At 35.7% G+C, this 15995-nt stretch overlaps 2 protein-coding genes across 2 annotated transcripts; one reads left to right on the top strand and one right to left on the bottom strand.

Annotated features, from left to right (window-relative positions):
* The first annotated feature begins 2217 nt into the window (after positions 1 to 2217).
* LOC145740384 (androgen-induced gene 1 protein-like) lies at positions 2218 to 9636 on the top strand. The gene is made up of 3 exons (XM_081995915.1): positions 2218 to 2678; positions 7124 to 7228; positions 7282 to 9636. Exons 1-3 carry the CDS (start codon positions 2526 to 2528, stop codon positions 7729 to 7731), a joined length of 708 nt encoding a protein of 235 aa, XP_081852041.1. The 5' UTR covers positions 2218 to 2525; the 3' UTR covers positions 7732 to 9636.
* Positions 9637 to 13356: 3720 nt separating this feature from the next.
* Positions 13357 to 15524, bottom strand: LOC145740381 (uncharacterized). Its single transcript, XM_081995911.1, has 2 exons — positions 15023 to 15524; positions 13357 to 14966 (listed from the first exon to the last, which is right to left on the bottom strand). Exons 1-2 carry the CDS (start codon positions 15245 to 15247, stop codon positions 13416 to 13418), a joined length of 1776 nt encoding a protein of 591 aa, XP_081852037.1. The 5' UTR covers positions 15248 to 15524; the 3' UTR covers positions 13357 to 13415.
* Positions 15525 to 15995: the final 471 nt, after the last annotated feature.

Genomic DNA, 15995 nt, shown 5'->3' with positions numbered 1-15995 from the left:
ACGTCTAGTTATTTGCCTCAGCAGCAGCCTCGAACTACTTCTTGTAAATCTGCCAGGAGCTCGTACTATATAAACTGGAGGCTTTATATTGAAAGAAGCATTAGAGCTAGCAAGTATTGTTGGTTTTAGGGTCTTCTCCTGCAACTTGTCAAATTTCTTTTGTAAATTCTGGCTCGTTTCCACGACTCCGCCTATTTCTGGTCGACTTTTTCTTCTAAGGTTTGTATCCGGGTTTCCATCTCGCTTTTTAGTTCACTAATCACACTTAAGTTGGACTTGAATGTCATCAAACTTCTGGTCTTGACTTGACTTCATTTCTTCTAATTTGTCTTCAAATTTATCTTGACTTAACTATAGTTTGCTTTAATCTCTTCCAACTTGCTGTCATGGCTAGCTTTTATCTCCTCAAACTGGCTGTCTTGGTTTGCTTCATCTCGACTAATTTGAGTAGCTTTAAAGAGATTAAGGAAATGGCTCATCAGGATAATGAGACGATAGTCCTTACATACGGTTGCGTTATTTAATTTCAGAAGCGCGACAAATGTAGAACGGAGCCTTCCCTAGGAAATTTGTCCAGTGTCATAAATATTGTTAAACAGTCGGACAATGAAATCAAGGTTTTGCTCGATAACCAAATAAAACGTTTCTGAGTCAATATCATCAGGGCCTGAAACTTTGTTATTTTGCATTAGAGTTATGGCATGTTTATTTTCACTCTTTAATATACTTGGTCCTGACAGCGTGGTTATATCATTTTCGGGGTTCCCTGGTCTGTTCTCTCCATGTTAGTAGAAGTTTTTCGGTGTCTAATATTATTTTATGGGTTTCATCCTTAATGAAACTTATATTCCTATTGTTGTATATTCCGGCGTTTTCTTTGACTTTATTATGGAGATGGAAACTACCTCCCAGTTTGCTCAGATTTTCTGCCACCAGACATCCTTCAGTCAGCCAATTTTCTTTTGCTGTTCTTATTTTATTTCGGATTCTCCTTTGAAGACTTTTATAGTCTGTATAGTTCTTGTTTACTGTACATTGTCTTCGTTTTTCCATTAAATCCAGAATATCATCAGTCATCCATTTGTTCTTCTTGTGCCCTTTGGTGGTTGTGAGGGAGGTTTCATTTGTTTTCCTATAAGCTTCTTTGAGTTCAAGCCAGTGTTTGTTCTTATCTCTTGTATTGGCAATACTTTCCATTTCTTTATTAAGATGGTCTTCATATAACTATCTTGGTGGGAGTGTGACCCATGTATTTGTAATCACAAGATTATTCTCTTTGCAGTACTGAATTAACCGTTTCCCTATTTCGTTTCTTTCACCCAGGCCGTAATCACCAACCACTGATCCCCCCAACTTGACTGACACCCTTACCAACTTTAGCATTGAAGTCTCCTAGAATTATATTGATTTTGTTTGTTTTTGTAAGTCTTAAGGCATTATCAAGCTGTCCGTAAATATCTCCAATTTCTTCTTCTGATTTGTCTGCTATTGGGGCGTAGACCTGCATTATATTGATGTTTATGGGTCTACCAGAGGAGTGCTTTTTCAGAAAGTGGGATGACGTTCTTTACTGACTTTTGTATGTTTCCATCTATTAAGATCTCTCTCGGCTGGCATTATTGGTACCTGAGTAGTATAATACTTTACCCTTTGATCTAATCATTCCATTTCTTGGTCAGCGGACTTTGCTTACCCCGAGAAAGTTTATCTCCATTCTGTTCATCTCTTGGATTAGGTTGTCGAACTTTCCAGCTGCAAACAAAGTTTTCACACTCCAAGAAGCGCCTTTTGTTCTCTTATTTTGTTGAACCTCTTGACCACTTAAGGTCTGCCCGGGACTAGAGGCCATTTGTATTTGAGCTTCCAACATGATAAGAGTTAATTGGAAGGATATCCTGGGAATATCCGTAGGGATCGTTAATACAGTAGGTTTCCTTTACGGTTGAACTTTAATTGGTTCTTCCGCCTTTAGGAACGATTTCTCATTCCAAGGGTAAGAAGCTACCCTTTCTCTTACCAATTCATCCACTCGAAGCTATTGATCAGTAGGAGGGGACTACTTATTCCAGCCGTCACTCGGTAAATCAACATGCAAGATGTATCATTTCCGGTGATCTAGCCGGAAAGTTGCCAAAATCTAGTTAATGGTATAGACATCTGTTGACATGGTAAAACGCCTAATGGTTAAACGTCAAATGAATACACTTGTCACTGTCACTTCACCTTCACCATAACCTTACTAAATTAAGATTGAAAAAAATAATAAAATATTAACAGCAAATAAATATTATTAATTGTATTTTGAAGGGTACTCTGCAGTAAAAACCTTGAAGTGTCCTATTACTTTAATCGCAATTAATAATATTACCCAGACAAAAATGTTCACACGTAACCTACGTAAGGTCAACACGTAATTAGTCTATCAAGCTTCCCAGGGGCAGGTTTTCCTGCATTAATTAAGTTACCTACCATTTGAATATCCAAGATATTCATTGTTTTTTATAGAAAACTCAACTTCCTGCAAAATGGGTTTCCAAAGTGTGTTCCACTTCCTTATAGCAGCACACTTTTGGTTTGGCTGTTATTATGATTGGAACTATGTGAAACTGCCAGTTGAAATCACAGGAGAAGATGTACTCAATACCAAAAAGCTGAAATTTTTGACATATTGGGATGCTGTAAGTATTTAGCAAGTTTGTGTTGTTTCCCTTTAAAGCATATTGCTTACAATTGAGGCGTCTTCAGAGAAATGTTATTGTATATTTTTTGCCAACAGCAATTATTAGTAGAATAAATAATAATGTAGGTCTTCCACAGGGTGTTTGAGGTTTTAATACACAATTTTAAAGGGCATATTATACTGCTAAAAATTACTATAGTTTGCTAATATAAACTATATTTCAGAAATGCTTAGTACTTACAGATTTTGAGATGTTTAGCTCAAATTTGGACTATGGATGTGTATTTTGTCATGCACTACATCATTGGATAAGCCAACTTTTAACAAAACTCCACAGGATGTTATTTCTTAGGGTTAGGGCCCTTTTTCCCTCACAAATATTTTTTTTTCTGTTGCGCCAATGATTTTTTTTTATAAAACATTCAAATCTTTTGTTCAATTTAAACACTTTTTTGTCTCTTTATTTTTTTCTGTATATGTCACAGTTTTTGAAAAATTTTATCAGAAAAAGCACCCCAAACAGTTACAGATACAGGAGAAATAAATGATACAAAAAAGTTTCAAAATCAAAACAAGGACACTGAATTTTTTAGAAAAAAGAGCATCTGGCGCCCTAGAAATAAATGTTTGGGAGGCTAAAACTAAAAGAAAATTAAAACTTCAACACTCTGTATTTCTTTAATGAAGCATTTTTGGAATATAGTTTTACATATAGGGTGTTACAAATTTGATGCATTAACAGTGCTATCTCAGAAACTATAATTGATAGAGCGCTAGTTAAATGGAGGCAAAGTTGCGCATTTTATTGCTAAATAATTTGGTAAAAATAGATTTAAAAAAATTTTATTACAAGGGGAGATACCCCACAAAAACCAAAAAAGTCAAATTCCTACTTTATTTTTTACCACTTGATTATTTTGGAAAATCAATGGCACCTTCTCTTATGCTCTTCAAGAAAATAGTTTTAGTTTTTTTAGATACCATCATCAACTTCAATTTTTCAAATAGGACCCTAAACTTTTTAGTACCTACAGACATTCCAAAACTAATGATGTGTCACACTTGTCAAAAAAATATTCCTACTGTACCTATTACTTGATACTTTAAGTTTTTTAAATAAATTAAGCAATTGAAATTGATATGTTGTCATAATGAGTAGATAATTTAGTTTGATATAATTGAATAATTAGGTTCATTGCTCCTTTGAAAAAGAGAAAGAGAGTTTCTTATCTGAGAGAGATTTATCTGTAATACTTTTCCTAAAAAATGTAAAGAAAAAACAAGTATTAACAGAGGAATCAACATATTCCATTGCAAAAATACATATTTGTTTAACTTTTCCTTTTTTTACTTATCTTATCACTTTTTTAATCCAGTCGGCATAATTTCTACTAATTCTATTCACTTCATTTTTGTAATGGCAGTTTGAATTTGTTTTTTCTCAATTTTTAAGAAAAGTATTACAGATAAATTCAACAAACCATATATCGTTGAAATCGTCAAACTTTTTTGGGACGTCCTGTATAATTCAAGTAAGTTGCGTTCAAATCTTTAGAACAAGTCCTACTACTTTTGTATAAACATTTTTTTTTATAAAATCATACACAACAAAGTTAAAAGAGGGACCGTTTATAATGAGACACCCTGTACCTATAAAGAATAATTCCGGTATTTTTTTATAATAATCACTATATCAATAATACAGTTTAACCCATCTCTTGCCATTTTAAACTCAATCAAATGAGTATAATGTTGTATGTATGAAATAATACTGGGGAAAGATTGTACTGTGTAATTTAATTCAGTTCCATTTAGTTATAGTTTATTTTAGTGATCTTTGTACCAGTAACAATTTTGAAAAAGGCTTGTAGGGAGCCAAAAAGTTAATTAAACGGATGAGCCTCCCCAAAATGTAAATTTTAATTTAAAAACACTGACCTAAAGCTAATAAAAAGTTAAAAAAACAAATAAAAATTATCATTAATTGATTCACAGTGTTCCAGAAACAATTGTTACAAATTATCATTTTTAATACACCTGTCACCTACTGAAGTAAAATGTAACTAACCTTATTGTTCAACTTGTCTAATTTTAAGTGATTCCAGCAAATTAGAAGCTTTGCTTTACTCAGCCTCCAAACTTTGTCATCAACCAGTAAAGCAACTGTTCTTGATACTAAATATACTATCTTGTAAAACTTGTCTAATTTTGAGTGATTACAGCATCTGTTTTGAAGACAAGAAGGACTAGTTCCTGTCGAGTTCCTCGATACTTCTTCTTTTTCTTGTCCCTTATGCATGATCTGTGTGTAGGGGACACCTGTCCACTATTGAATAACAACTGTGTGGTTCTCTGCATGTCAAAAAATTGATTCCGCATCCGGTATCCCACAGCATTCTCTGGTATTGCCAGGAATGTTGTTTTTGTACCGGCCCACGTTTCTTCTCAATTTTTCCCTGAACCTGGATGTCTCTATATGCCAGCTCTCAGCCAGATATCGTCCTTTGACATGTGCTTTGTCCAAGAGATTTAAAGCATTCTTCGTAGTACTCACATTTCGAATGCTTCTATTCGTTTCAGTGCTCTGACCTTGAGTGACCATGTTTCCACTCTGTTCAACTTCCGATTCGTATTTTTACCTCCGTATCACAATCCTACTTCTTATTGATTGTAGCGCCCAAAGTATTTAAATGTGGGCACACTTTCAACTGCTTCACCTTTGATTGTAAGGTTGATGTTACTTAATTCCTGTCTACTGATGACCATCAATTTCATTTTTGTGATCGCCCACTTCGGTAACTCTATCTAGTATGCCCTGTAGATTCTCCGGATTACTAACCAGTGTCATCCGCATATCGAAAATAATCGATCAATCGCATACCGTTTACTTTTATTCCAGCAACCACGCCCTCCAGAGCTATTTAAAAAATCCTCTCCACGTAGATGTTAAAAAGCATGGGAGATAACACACGCAAACCCTTTAGCGACGTTAAATTCCTGCGTCAAGAGATATTTTCTGATCATCAGATTGTCCTCCTTATATCGTCGATTCCTATTTTTCGCAGCCTACTGATCAACAGGTGATGTTTACACTATCTAAAGGCTTCTTGATAGTCAATGAAACATATCAAAACATTCTGGCGTTGGTCATAACATTTCTGTACTAGAAGCTTCATCGAGAATCCTTCTCTAGTACCCTTTTATAAAGCGAAACTGTGTTCCTACGGCTAACAAACCACAAAATAAAATACAGGATTAATGGAATTTTTTTAAAAGATTTTTATTTTATCAAATACTTGGAATGATTTACATGAAGTTGTAGAGAGTTTCTTTCAATTTCCGTATAATATGTAAAAACTGCGGATAAGTGTAAAAAAAGTAAATTTATTCTATTTAGTAGGTGATAAATATACAGGATGTCAGATTTAAAATAGAGCTATTTGAAACCGTTGGAGATACAATATTGGTTAAATAGCAGAAAAGCTGCAGTTTGCAGTCTAGTCTGCGTAAAAATAATCCGGGATAGTAATATTTTAAATTGGTACTCTTATAAAGGGTGAAACCCAAAATGAGGATATTTAATAAATTACCTACCATATTTTTCTTATTGCAACCCATCTTCTGTAAATCATGAAAAATTCAAGTTAGGGATAAGGAAGAATCTTCTCTCATTGCCTTATCCGTTGCGGACGTTGGCTATTAACATGGCTATCTAAACAGGTCAACAGATAACAATCCAAACCACTGGCGTAGGTTGTGCAACCAAGAATGTCGTCTCCTCCCTGGTCCTCTCCTGCTATCCACCTTGCCCTGGACAACCAACTGTAGAAGGCGGTATTTTTCATGTCTTAGTATGTGACCAAAATACTCCAGCTTCCGTTCTTTTGTAAAGACGACTTCCTTCTCCTTCCCCAATCTCTGCGTGACTTCCATGTTGGTGATGTGTTCCGTCCAGGATATTTTCAAAATACGCCGATAGTCTTTTTAAAGTGGCATCAGTTGTGGTCCAAGCCTCTACACCATAGAACAAGGAAGAATGATGATACTTAAAACATCAGTTTTACTTCTTATTACTATCAGTCTTATTACATTTTTAAAGAGTGTTTCTTAATCATGTATATTTTATAAAAAAAAAACAAATTTGGCCAAAGGCCGCGCCGATAAGAGTAAATACCACACCAATTTAGACAATATTTTCAGAATCACCATAACTCTTTATCCCTAATTTGAAATATTAATTATCGTAGCTCTCGCAATAACAAAATCAACCGGATTTTTTTGGTAGATACAGTAACGGTTTAAAACATTACTAACCCAGACTACCTTTATGCAGACTAGTACGCAACTTTTCCATGTAACCAACTTTATATCTCCCATGGTCTTCAATATCCCCATAATGTTAAATTTCACACCTTGTATTTGAAAAGGAATCTTTCTTTTCAGTTACTGCAGTCAGTATTTTTTACTATCTGTTTCTTAAACGACATCATTGGGACAAATGAAAAGAATCCAAAAACCAAGCCTCTGATACGGAAAGTCAAAGATATTGTAAGTATTTACCAAGGTGATTATCATTATTAGTACAATTTAATTACTTCTAGATTTTGCCTGCGTTGGCTTTCCCACTTGCAATGTTTGTCGGTCTCACTTTTTGGGGTTTATACGCCATTGATCGGGAACTAATTTTTCCTGGAATCCTTGACAGATTTTTTCCTATGTGGTTAAACCACTTGATGCATACAAATATAATGTTGTTTACTTTATTGGAAATGTTGACCTCATACCGCAAGTATCCTTCACGGAAAGTGGGATTGTCTATCCTGGTAGGCTTTATGCTTACATATCTAGTCTGGATACATTATTTGTATGCACACACAAATAAATGGGTCTACCCCGTTTTGAATGTGCTAAATTTACCTAGTAGGATCATTTTTTTTGTTTCCAACTTAGTTATTACAATCGCGGTTTATGTATTAGGAGAAAAAATTAACAGTATTAGGTGGGAAAGGCATGATACTAAGGCAAAGTCAAAGAAACAAAAAAGTAAATAGTTGACACAAATACATTATTATTTATGTTGTAATGTTGAAATGACGTTCTACTTTGTGAGGCAATTGTTTTCTACTTAAATTAAAAAACTTTGGTGTTGGTGGGTGTAAGCTAAAAAAATAATTATAAAAGGCAACATGTAGGACAGCTACCTCATCCAAAACTTGTCATCAATGATAATTGCCGTTCCCTAGCTAAATAATTTTGTTTATCCATGACCGGTATGTTATAATGGTTTAATACGTCTGTTTGGCGTGGATTAAAGGCCTTCTAATACACTGTCGTGTATTAAATTCATAACACTACGCTTTCCTGCAAAATCAGTACTTATTTAATCAAAATTTTTTTCCTCCTGTTCTCACTCTGCGTTCACTTTTCTACAATTGACCAGTTTAGGCTGTAGTCGGAATCACAATAAGTACCACCCTTGGATTTTATAGTATTTTATTTGAAATTATTATTAACATTAACATTTATGATTTAATTTTAACTTTTACTTGATTTGGAGTTTCTGAAGAACTGGAGAGGGCAACTGCTCATCTCCCATGAGCAGTTTTAGGTTGCAAATTTATGTATTTGCGACATACTTCTACAGCATTGACTGAAAAGACTTCTTCAATAATCGTGAATCTTCTTGAAATGTTTGTTTTTGTATTCGAAATGAGTACATGGAAGTAACTGTCTTGGACTTGGCTGATATCCGAAAAGGTTAATTCTCCCATGATCCTTGCAACCTGTAAAAGGTTAAAAATAAAACATTTCATATGTAAATTGAAATATTAACATCCTGAACTTCCTACCTTAACTTGTAAATATTCCTGATTCGGTGCTTTTCTCAAAAATTTTTCAATTTGCTCTCTCTGCAGTATATTTGCTCTTTTTGGTTTGTAATTTCTTGATGCGGATTTTAAATATGAAGTAAGTTTACCATACTTCGAAATATCAATACTTCTATGCACTTTTAACATCGAATATTTTGTGCACATCGAAGAAGCCGCAAACCATTTCTTCACCCAAAAATTGGATAATAGAACCTCTTCTGTAATTGCTCCTTCTGCTATACCACTTTTCTTTCTCCAGTTGTTGAATTCCACCAATTCCTTCTCGTATACACTTTCACTTTCCGCTGGTAGCACACAAAAAGTTGCTTCTTGAGCTTCTTGCAGGATTTCAGCAGGAATAAAGAGATTCTCACTCATTTTTTGATGATGCCGATTTTGTAAACTATCTCGGTCGCTTGTTGACCAATAAACAAACGCTTATAAAAACGATTTCAAGGCTTTCTACTTTTCAGTTTAATATTATTTTTGTAAAAATAAATTTCTCAACGACATTTTTCAAAACCAGGAATTTTTGCCCGCTTTTTCACTCCTAATTGAGCCGTGGTCGTGGATAAAATGTTGAATTAAATTCGGGAATTAACTGCTTTTAATCTTCTCGAAAAAATGTAACTCTCGGCTGCTCCTCGAGTGTACATTTTTTCTCGTGGATTAAAGGCTTGTTAATCCCCTTATATACTTAATAACTATTAATTTAGGTAGCTGACCTCTACTTTCTGCACTGCTCAGTGATTAATAATAAACAGTACCTAATACCCACACTAATATCATTATAGTTTCTATATGAAATTAATTTGAAGTAGTGCAAAAGGTTCCGTTGCCTAACTAAAGTCTAGTATTTATTAATACCTAGTATTAATAACAGATTGTTACGAAATTTATAGTATTATTAATAATTTTGGCAAAAATTTAAATTATTTCTATTAGTATGTAAGAGAGATTTTTCTCAAAGTATTGTTTAGTTTTAGCAGTTTTGCCTTCTACAAAAACTGCTAATAACTTTTGTTTTGTGACAATTTTTTTTTATAACATGGTGTGGAAAATAAATGCTTATCATCATGTTCAAAATGTGTGTTATAGTTGTTTACCTAACAAGTACGGAGTGGTACTTTACCGCTATATTAAGATTTAAGCGTTTTCCCACTCTACTCAATTTATTAGACTTGCCAGTGGTGGATGAGGTTTTAAGGTTTTTCCTTCTAAGTAGATAGGGATCAATCAGTTGTTCCAGAGTCGCGAGTAGTGGTTAGTAGTTGTCTCGTAGTGGGTTAAATACCTGGACAAGGATCTCAGAATGACCACGCACGCCAAAAAGTGGCAGAAAGGGCACTTTCTATGTATAACAATTTAAATTGTCTTGTTAAGTCTTATAATGCTAAGGGTGGGGAAAGCGAGCTTTGCCAAAAACGAATGTTTGTGAGTGAGTGCAGTCAGGTCAGTACTGCTGTACACGGCCTCCATGAGACCGTCTAAGTATTGGCTAAAATTCCGCCAATTAAACTCTCCGTGATAGAACGAGAAGCATTCTACAGGGAAGGAAAACAAAGGTGCGGCCAGGAAGGAATTGCTACAGGAGTGTCAGACAAGATGGGAAGAGTATAACAGGTGGAGCAAGATTTTTATTAAAAATGTTAAAGAATGGGCGACAAGACAATATACAGGATTCACGGTGACGGCATATTAGAAATATCTAGAGAACGATATAGTTTTTGTTGAAATTTGGAGTGCAGAGCGTAGGTTGGCTTCAAACTTACTCTCTTTCCAAAATATTTTGGACTTTGCGGTGTTACCAGACCAGTCGGAAAGAACACTAACTTTTGATTTTCAGATGGAACACCTAAACTTGAATTTCCAATTATTCATTACCTGCTTTACTTCACTTATTTTTGATACAATACGTTTTTTAAATAGGGTATAGTTTGCGATTACTACACATATACAGGCGACGTACATTCACATCAGTTTTGTTAGTGGTCAGATTGGATAGAAAAAGGTGAGTAGAATATGGGGAGGCTAGAGCATGAGAGAAAGAAGCATGCTGTAATATAGAAGCAGTGGTGAAACCAGCAGTTCTGTATGGTAGCGAGATTTGGGGAGTAAAGGGTGGTGATTCCAGGGGAAAACAGACATCTGGGAGTGACGGAGTGTGTGCGGGTGATTGGAAAAAGTGCGGGGGTGGTAATGGAGAAAGGGAATAGGGTATGTATGATAATTTTAGATAGGATATAGAAGATAGTTTGACAGGAGGTTGACAGTCTACCTGCTTCGGTATCTTAGTTGCACAAGATTGTGTTCCTGGAAGAGGAACACGAGACCAGCTCACCAATGTTGACTGAAACTGGTGTTACAAAATATTTACCAGTACCAGCTATATTCTGCTTATCAGCACCAGGCCTATCCGGTGCATGTGAGCCCTTAGCTGACAATGACCGGTGTATAGCACAGTCTCAGATGTGTTCTGCAGGAAATAGTTGATTCTATTCTTGGAGGACCCCCTCATAAACTCCTTGGAGTGAGCCAACCCTGCAGTTCTCAGCCATAAGTCAAAGTGGTCCTGCTAACACCAACCACCTCTTTGCTTTACCGAGTGCCGGTTTGAGGCTGTCTCCGAACTTAGAGCAAGTTTGTCGGCTTTGGTATTCCCTGTGAAGTTGGAGTTCCAAACCGATAAGAGGATCAGACAAGGATACTTTTCCCTCTACTCTTCAATATGTACGGTGAGTGTATGATGGAAAGGCAACCCAGAACTGGACGGGAGGAGTATCAATAGGAGGTAGAAAAATATCCAATGTGTTGGCACAGTCAAAGAAAAAGTTGCTCCAGGTCAGGTTATACAGTGCGTTTTTTTTAACGCGCAACATAGGATTTTACGTGTTAAACTTTTAAGCCCATGTTAGACCATGTTATTTTGGAACTACAAGTATAAAACTTGACGGGTGTGTCTTTAGTACCCTGAAGCTTAAGTAAGTCTACCAATTTGGTCTAAAAAGTGATTTAAAACTGCAAAAAAATCATTTTTTTTCGAAAAGATTTTATCCTTTCATACTCCCTGTATGCATTGTTGTTCCTTGTTGTTTTTGATACTGGCAGGGCAGGTAGCAGGTAAAGTGACTTATTTTGACTTCATCACGACCCGACATCTTTTGAACGTCAAAAGGGTATTTTATGATTGTTTGGAATATACTGTTTGGCTTCAAATGGAGGTCACTTTGAACAATTCACTTATAAAAATACTTCTTTTGTTCTTAACTTTCTTGATATAAAGTTAATGATCACCCTGTTTTACTTTCTACGCCAAATTTTACCTGCTACCTGCCGTGCCAGTATCAAAAACAACGAAGAACAACAATGCATACAGGGAGTATGAAACGATAAAACCTTTTCGAAAAAAGATGATTTTTTGCAAGTTTTTTAACACTTTTTAGGCCGAATTGGTAAATTTACGTAAGCTTCAGGGTACGAAATAGCCACCCGTCAAGTTTTATATTTGTAGTTCCAAAATAACATGGTCTAACATGGGCTTAAAAATTTAACACGTGAAATCCTATGTTGCGCGTTAAAAAAAACGCACTGTATATCGAAGAAGCAGGCCTGAAAGTGAATAAAAATAAATGATTGACTATGGTCGTCGATAGAGCAGTGGTCCAAGTCCTCAGTCCTTTCAAATGATACGACCAAACGCACTGAGAAAGGAAAGAGTCATTTATTTGGGAGCTTCCATTGCAAATAGAGGGGAAAGTGAAGAAGAAATTAAGAGAGGAATAATGGGAATGGCAAAATCCTCAGTCACAAAACTTGTCAAAATATGGAAAGACCATATCATCATCACATTGGATTTCGGTGTTATCGATGTTTATAATTTCGCTCATGACGAGATTTGTCATGATCTTCGTCTTGGAGAAGTTCATTTTAAGACCAACTCCGCAGCCCTCCCCTCATTCGTAGAGCATTTGTCTCGCCTCTCCCAAGTCGTCAGTTGTTAGGACTATGTCGTCCGCGAATCGGAGGTGGCTAAGGTTTCGACCGTCTGTGTGTCCGACCTTTGTGTCCCAGTCGAGTTTTTTGAAGGCATGTTCTAGAACGGTAATAAGTAATTTAGGAGACATGATGTCTCCTTGCCTCACACCTCTTCCGATTTCAATGAGGTTGCTATGCTAGTTTCGTGTAGTCTAACTGACATAGTAGCGTTTCTGTATATATTATAGATGAGTTTTGAGTTTTTTGTTCGACATTAAGACCATATCGCATTAAAATAAATACAAAACTATAACTGCTTAGGTCGCTTATATTTCCGGTTGCCACATACGCATCAGTCATGGACTCTTAATGCCTCCTGCCGACGGAGGATTGATGCCTTCAAAATGATCTGATATCGAAGAATGCTTAGAATATCGTGGCCTGTTCCCAGAACAAATGCGTCAATCCTACAAGAGCTAAAAATAAATCCTAAAGACCGTCTTCTATCAATCATACAAAGACGTATTCTCAAATATTTTGGTCATGTAAGAAAGGATGGAATGGAAAAGCTGGTCATTCAGGGGAAGGAACAGAGGACGATCACTAATCTGGTTCATCGACCAAATCAAGACCTTAGCAAATATACCAATGGAAGAAGTGATGAGGACCGCTGTAGACAGAGAGGCGTAGAGACAACCTATATGTAATATGTAATTTAACTTTGTCAATAAGAACTTGCTTCTTTAGACAATAAAGCACAATTTGATTGATTGTTTGATAACATAATAGAGTGGAATAATCAGAAAAAAATACTCTCACCAAAGTGATTGATGCTTTAGCACTTTAAATATTAATTTATTCTTTATTTATCCCTGAAGCAATAAATGATTTCATTTCCTTTTGTCGAGCACTACTGGTGTTGGTCTAATCCTAAGAACCTGACTGAAAGCATTAGGTTTGATGGTAGGAATATATAAAGTAGGCCTTTTTTTGTAAATACTTGCAGTTGACTTCGACGATGGAAATGAAAAGGAGTCAGAATCTTTCTTTATGATTTCCGTTTCTTTTATATCATTCCTCAAACCCAGTGAACTTTTTTCTTCATTAGTTTCCTCCCTGAGAATCTCCATATTGTGCCTTAGTTTTTTTACACAGTTCGCCTTCTTAATGGTGTATTTTTTATATTTAGTTAGTTCAGCTTCAGCATCCTCTACTTCTTTTTGTGTCTTCTCCATGTCTCTCAATAATTGTGGTTGAGTCAAAAGGCCAGACTCGTCTTTCAACTTTGTTGACATTTTTCTGTAACTATCTTTATCTTGCTTAATTGACCCTAAACGTGTTCTGCATTTTGTCATTTTAGCATTGGCGGTATTTAAATCCTCTTTTAAATCGTACACATCAGAACTTAAGGCCGCGATTTTTTCTCTCGTATGCGCCAATACCTGAGTAGTGTTTCGGCCTTTTGAGCGCAACACGGCTAATTCTTCATCCCGTTCTTCAATTTTATCGGCCAAAGATCGATTGTCTTCTTTCAGTTGCTCGTAATCTGATAAGCGTAAATTATCTCCAATAATGTCAACGTGATTAATGGCCGAAATTTTTTCTTGGACCATCTCCTGTAATTTAATATACTTCAACCTCATGAGGCAAACTTGACGAAGCCGGTACGCTTGCCGTTTAAGAGATCTTTGAATCGTTTTTTCTGATAGCTCAATTCCAGTTTTAGAGTAGATAAGCCCTTGGCCCACATTTTCTTCACGATTTTGCAAACGTTTAAAGAGGTTATCTAGTTCGAGAAGTTTGACGTTTCTTTTGTTTAGCAACTCAAATATTTCCCCTTCAACAGTCAATCTCTGAGACATATCAATCTGCATTAGATGCTGGTAAGCATCAAGTTTTTGCCGATACCTTGTTATTTGATCTGTAGGGGGTTTTATGTCTTTACCGCCATAATCTATTTTACGTCTTCTCAAATACATTGCCACCAATTTCTGTAGAACGTTGTTTTTAATTCTATTTCTTACGAGTTGGTCGCTTGTCGCGTCATACTTTCTATAATATAAGTCTCTATCTAAAATCGAACCCTCTTCCCCTATCGTACATACTGCCGACTCTTCTTCAACTGTTTCAGCATAGTCGTCAAACAGTACAATTTCATTTTGTTTCAAATCAAAGAAGCTGCCTAAATCTTCCTCGTGAGTGTCGATTCTAATAGATGGATCATAACGAATAGTACTTCTCCTTGAAAAACGTACAATCGACGTCCTAGGGGGTATTTCTCTTGTACTATTGTCTGATGTGTTTTGAACCGTTTCTTGAGATGTAACCTCTGATTTTAGTTCTTCAGCAGCAGTAGGTAAGCTCGAACGTTTTCTGCGGTTTGGTTCTGAAGATTCACCACTAACACCATCAGATTTTTCCGGAGATGTCTCAAGCATACTCTAAATAACAAATCATTGATTTGGTAATCTTTAATGACTTAGGAATTTTAATATACCTTTTTACCCCATTCAGAAACTATATTTGAAAGTTTTTTTGCTGTGGATTTGCGCTGGACCAACTGCAGCTCTGACAAGCTTGAGTTTTCATCAACCAGATCCTCCATACCACGAATTTCAGTCACAGATTCTTCATTTTGTAGTTTGTCACTTAGGAGTGTCGCTGAAGGATTATTATCTGGCTCTTCTGGTATTGACGAATGGTTGGCACTTTCTTCTTCCATGATTGGTAAATATTTTGCTCATGAGTAGTATGATAGGACTCTCAGTTTTGGGTTTCTCATTAACCGGAATAAATTTCTCAATATTTGAGGTTCATGGAGGCGCAGGAGTTATTGAGTAGCGCATATGGAGATTTATTTTACATCTGTATTTAGATGTTGTTTTTTAAAAGACCAATGTTAAGAATTGTAGAATTTAGAAGAAAAAAACTTTGATCAAACATTTAACATGTTTTGCGACACATTATATTGTCAAAGTCTGTTGACAGCAATTTATTCTGACATTAATACACAGAAAATATGAGGTTTATAACAAAAGTTGGACTTAGCGAAGTGGAAGTTAAAGTTAAGGTAAATCTTTATAAATTTAATCATTGCAAGGGTCAAATTTAAGGTATTCTTTGCTAAGTTAAGGGTTACTGTTGGCATCAGGGCAAACATAAACGTAAAAAACGTATTTTCTAATAATGAATATTTATCAGTTTTCTGTCATACAAAATGAACATTGCCCAAATAGGCAAGAATATGAAAAATGTAGGAATAAGGAGAAATAAAGAAGTAGAGGCGTAAGGCGTGCTCTACTAGTTTCGGACATATAAATGGCCATCTTCAGGAGCTACAATAAGAATAACTTACTCTACTTATGTGTACCAGATGTTGATCGCGCTTCAACATCTGGTACACTGAGTAAGTTATTCTTGTAGCTGCTGAAGATGGCCATTTATATGTCCGAAACTGTAGAGCAGACCCT

Source organism: Ips typographus, linkage group LG1 (genome assembly GCF_016097725.1).
Source record: "Ips typographus isolate SLU linkage group LG1, UJ_Ityp_2.0, whole genome shotgun sequence".
Classification (NCBI taxonomy): Eukaryota; Metazoa; Arthropoda; class Insecta; order Coleoptera; family Curculionidae; genus Ips; species Ips typographus.
The sequence above is the reverse complement of the archived record's forward strand: the minus strand, read 5'-3'. Positions and strand labels throughout refer to the sequence as shown.